The 4,869-nt window shown below is 37.2% G+C and overlaps 2 protein-coding genes across 2 annotated transcripts; one reads left to right on the top strand and one right to left on the bottom strand.

The window, feature by feature from the left end:
* Positions 1-468: 468 nt before the first annotated feature.
* On the bottom strand, positions 469-1,533 carry LOC139863758 (uncharacterized). The gene has a single exon (XM_071852363.1). The coding sequence runs from the start codon at positions 1,531-1,533 to the stop codon at positions 469-471; it is 1,065 nt and encodes a 354-aa protein (XP_071708464.1).
* Positions 1,534-2,434: 901 nt separating this feature from the next.
* Positions 2,435-3,959, top strand: LOC139862294 (anthocyanidin 3-O-glucosyltransferase 2-like). Its single transcript, XM_071850869.1, has one exon. It carries the CDS (start codon positions 2,559-2,561, stop codon positions 3,957-3,959), a length of 1,401 nt encoding a protein of 466 aa, XP_071706970.1. The 5' UTR covers positions 2,435-2,558.
* Positions 3,960-4,869: the final 910 nt, after the last annotated feature.

The raw sequence follows: 4,869 nt of genomic DNA, 5'->3' as shown, positions 1-4,869 counted from the left end.
CGGAACGAGAATTCAAATATAGCTATCTTTTGTGAATATACTTATATTGTTTTATGTATTTAAGTCCTTAAAAAGTGATTAAATACATTATATATACGATACATGTATAAGCATTATAGATTATAAGTATATATATCAAAGAATGTTACGTATAGTTATCGTTTTGAAAACTTAAGTTAGTAGTTTCAAAATATACTTATAACTCATTGTCATTAGTACACAATGAGATGTTAAACCATCCTTAGATCATGTTAAATATATATAAATATATATATATACACAAACGTATAATTATCGTATGTTATATAGTTCGTGATATCATCGGTCATATTGGACGGTCAAACGTTGTGTAAAACTCTTTTCAAAAACACAAGTCTCAACAATTTGGATTTCTTATCATGTTGGTATGGTTTAATTTATGTAAATATTAATCTCATAAGTATAATTTGGTCGGAAAATTCCGGGTCATTACACCCAACGACCTTGAAGAACACCGAAAGCTCGTTCAACGTCTTTTCTCGCGGCTTCTTGAAAACGTTTAAACTTTACATTTTTTGGCTCAACTGGACATTTAAACGACTTAACAAGTGTTGCCCATTCTGGGTATATGCCATCTACCAAGTAATACCCTTTTGTAAATTCGTGCCCGTTGATAGTGTAACGGACCTCCGGAGCTCGACCATCCAATAAATTTTCGAACAAATCCGATTCATTAAGAACATTAATATCATTGTTCGAACCCACTGGACTAAAGAAAGCGTGCCAAATCCACATATCGTAGGACGCAACCGCCTCGAGCATTATTGTTGGTCCTTCGTGATCACCCCTGTGGTAATGCCCTTGCCACGCAACTGGACAATTTTTCCAAGGCCATTGCATGCAATCGAGACTACCTAACATATCCGGAAAACCGTGCATCTCCAAATGTTTGGCATGCAATCGATGAACATCTTCTTCAGTTGGCTTCCTTAAATATTCTCGCAAAAACATATGAATAATACATTTGCAATAATTTTTTAAACAATCACGAGACGTTGATGTGCCCATGTGTAAATACTCATCAAATGCATCAGGCGCAATGTCATACGCCAATTGACATATGGCCGATGTACACTTTTGAAAAATATTGAAACCGAGTTGACCGGTTGCATCGTATCGTTGATCAAAAAATTTAAAATAATCGGCTCTCGGTTGAGAATTATACGATAGAATAGCATGACCAATACGCATAAACAATGACTTACTCATTCGAAATTGATTTCGAAAATAATCACGAGGAAATGTTGGATTATTCGAGAAATAGTCGCGAAACAAACGATTACCGGTATCAATACGATCTCTTTGTAACCGACGTCTTCTAATAATTGTACGAGAATTTCGAGCCTCATCTTCTTCGTCCATTGCATCAAGCGAATCGAGTAAGTTAAGCGTGTTGTAACCTTCTTGAATTAAATCTTCATCGGAATCGGACTCTGCGCTATTACTATCCGTCTCGCTTTCGCTCTCAGAAAGTAATAAATCTTCCAAAGCCATTTGAATTTTTTTTATATTTGTGGAAATATGAATTGAAGGTTGAGAGTGTTTGATATATAATAAAAATTGAAAGTGTAGTATGAGTGTGTGATTATGTTTGTGTTGTATGTGTTTGTATTTATAGAGTAAAAAAGTGTAAAAGAAAAAAAAATAGTTTGGAGCCGTTGGAAAAGAAAAAGAAAAAAAACACGTGGGCCCCACATCCGACTCGTTAGAGCCGTTGCAGGCTCCACTGGCGATGGCTTTCACGATTTCCTGATGGTGGTGGTTACCCGGTGGCGGTGGGTGGCGGTGGTCACTCACACATGATATCAAGTGGCCTTATGGATTCATAATATTCTAAATGATTTAGAAAAACCTTTTACCAATTGAATTATATTGTGATAAAGGTTTTTAATCTAGTTTGATTTCGTTATTTTTTTTTTTTTTTTTTTTTTGTTTTAATCGATACCGAACTGAAAATCTAATTCAAAAGTCAAAACCGAACCGAAACCAAACCGAATTTAAATTCCGTTTTCGATTCGGTTTTTTGTTTTGTTTTTATAAGTTAAAAAAACGAACAAATCGAACCGATTAAATCGAACAAACCGAAAATCAAATCGATGAACACCCCTATTTATCGTTACATTTAACCATATGCTTAAATAAATTTCAAAAGTTCTCCTCAAATTTAATACTGTATCAATTGAATTGATCATCAGCCGTTCAAATTCTTCAAGTTATCAAATGTAATACTTGTGAAAGTTGCGATTTAATTTTATCAATATTAATTATGATTATTATATATAAAAGTGACATATAATAAATAAATATTGTTAAATTAAAAAATAAACATTTCGCCTAATAATGAAAGCGTGAATAGATCATTCGAAATATTGACAGCCAGGCATATTACAAGGAATCGTAGCAAATTTGAAAACTGAGTCTGTAAAGATTCCTATTTCTTTATAAAGAAACAAGAAACTTGCATATGTTTATGTAGTCTATAAAGATGCTCCAAATTCATTAAGAATACACGATGTGATATGGAGAAAGTAGAGCTGTTTTTCCTACCAACCCCACTTATGGGTCATGTTGGTCAGCCTGTAGAGCTAGCCAGGCTCATGGCCACCAGGTTTCATCACCTAACCATAACCGTACTCGTCATGAAACTCCCTGGTGATCCAATTGGCACCAACTACACCGACTCACTAACCGATAGTGACCACGATCGAATCAAATTCATCCATTTTCCTCCTATGGATCCTGATTTGTTTGAAGATTGCCCAACTGTTGGATTCAGAGCGGATGCGGTCATCGAGTGTCACATGCCCATTATAAGAGAACTTGTGTCGGGTCGGCCCGATAAAGCTCCTCGGCTTGTTGCATTTGTTGTAGACATGTTTTGTACATCAATTATTGATGTTGGAAAGGAATTTGGTGTCCCTACTTATATTTTTTTCCCCTCAAATGCAGCTTCTCTAGGAATCATGTTTCATCTTCAAAACATTCATGATGAACACGGTCAAGATGTGTCTGAGTTGGCAAACTCTACCACCGAGTTAACGGTCCCGAGTTATGCCAAACCGGTTCCACCAAGTGTGTTGCCGTTTGTGCTTATGGATAAAGACCACTGGTCTAAAAGGTTCGTTCGCTATACGCGAAAGTATAGAGAAGCCAAGGGTATAATCGTAAACACGTTTCTCGAGCTAGAAACTCATGCCCTTTTATCCTATGATGATGAAACACCTCCAGTTTACACGGTGGGTCCCATGATAAAACCCGAAACACCTACACCGAACAACGAGGTCTTACACTGGTTGAAAAGTCAACCGGAGTCATCGGTCTTGCTTTTATGCTTCGGGTCAAGGGGATGGTTCCATAAGGACCAAGTGAGAGAAATAGCGGTCGCAATAGAAAGGAGTGGATACCGGTTCGTATGGTCCTTACGCCGACCTCCATCTGAGATCGAAAAAGAGTTTCCGGAGGATTACACGGACTACAATGAAGTTTTACCGGACGGGTTCTTGGAACGTACGGCTGGCAAAGGAAAAGTAGTTGGGTGGGTCCCACAGACGGAAGTGCTTGCTGACGTTGCAATTGGTGGGTTCGTATCCCACTGTGGGTGGAACTCTGTATTGGAGAGTCTTTGGAATGGGGTTCCAATTGCCACATGGCCAATATACGGTGAGCAACAACTGAATGCGTTTTACTTGGTTAAAGAACTAGGTTTAGCAGTTAAGATTTCATTGGATTATAGCCAACAAAATAAGAATTCAAGTTTCGTGTTAGCTGACGACATCGAGAAGGGAATACGACAGGTAATGGATAGAAATAGCGAGATTTGCGCGAAGGTTAAAGAAATGAAAGACAAAAGCCGAATGGCACTTGAAGAAGGCGGTTCATCATCGGTTAGTTTGAGAAGTTTAGTTGACGATTTTATGTAATTACCATATATACTAACCAACACCCAAATTTTGGTCGTTTTATCCCAACCCCCACCCAATTTCCCCCAAAAACGACAACAAGGAAAAAAGGAGAAAACAAATACAAAACACCCCCTAAAAAATGTAAAAAGTTACATCCCAACCCTCAAACCAGGGGTATCAAGTGTAAAATCAATATTTTAATAAGAAAACTTAATTAAACTTCACCCATATTTTCAACGGGACATACCTTTCCGCTCGACTCGCGTTAAAATTTTCCGAACCAACCGTTCAACTCAAAAAAATCTAACGAACACAACGGGACTAACTATACGCGAAACGGACACTTCTAAAAAAACGCTAAATACCTCGGATTCTATTCAATACTCAACGGGACATATCTTCCCGCTCGGCTCGCGTTAATTTTTTTCGAACCCACCGTTCAACTCAAAAAAATCTAACGAACACAACGAGACTAACTATACGCGACACGGACACTTCCAAAAAAAAAAAAAAAACGCTAATTACGTGTATTTAGATCAGTGTTCCATAACCTATAATAAACTCCCCAAACTAACTACATCATATCGATAATTCTGTTTCCCTTTTTTTTTTACACGATCTTCATGCCGTTAAAAAGGCCATTAGGTACATTAGATACTAACTACATGTATTTAAAAACACCCGTAGTAAAACGTTTTTACTTCTGTAAATACATAACGGTCCATTAACTATGAATATACAACCTGAAAGGTCCCGCGGCATCGCGCGGGCCCATTTTACTAGTTAACTCGAAAGTATATGTTTCTAAACTAAGTTTAGTTACGATTTTTATTATTAATCATATAAGTAGAATTTTGATTAATGCTTAAGAACAAGAGATACACCAAACTTTGGAGTTTGGTGCAATGCTTTGGTGTCTAGTTCAGCA

Source organism: Rutidosis leptorrhynchoides, chromosome 8, assembly GCF_046630445.1.
Source record: "Rutidosis leptorrhynchoides isolate AG116_Rl617_1_P2 chromosome 8, CSIRO_AGI_Rlap_v1, whole genome shotgun sequence".
Lineage (NCBI taxonomy): Eukaryota > Viridiplantae > Streptophyta > Magnoliopsida > Asterales > Asteraceae > Rutidosis > Rutidosis leptorrhynchoides.
The sequence above is the reverse complement of the archived record's forward strand: the minus strand, read 5'-3'. Positions and strand labels throughout refer to the sequence as shown.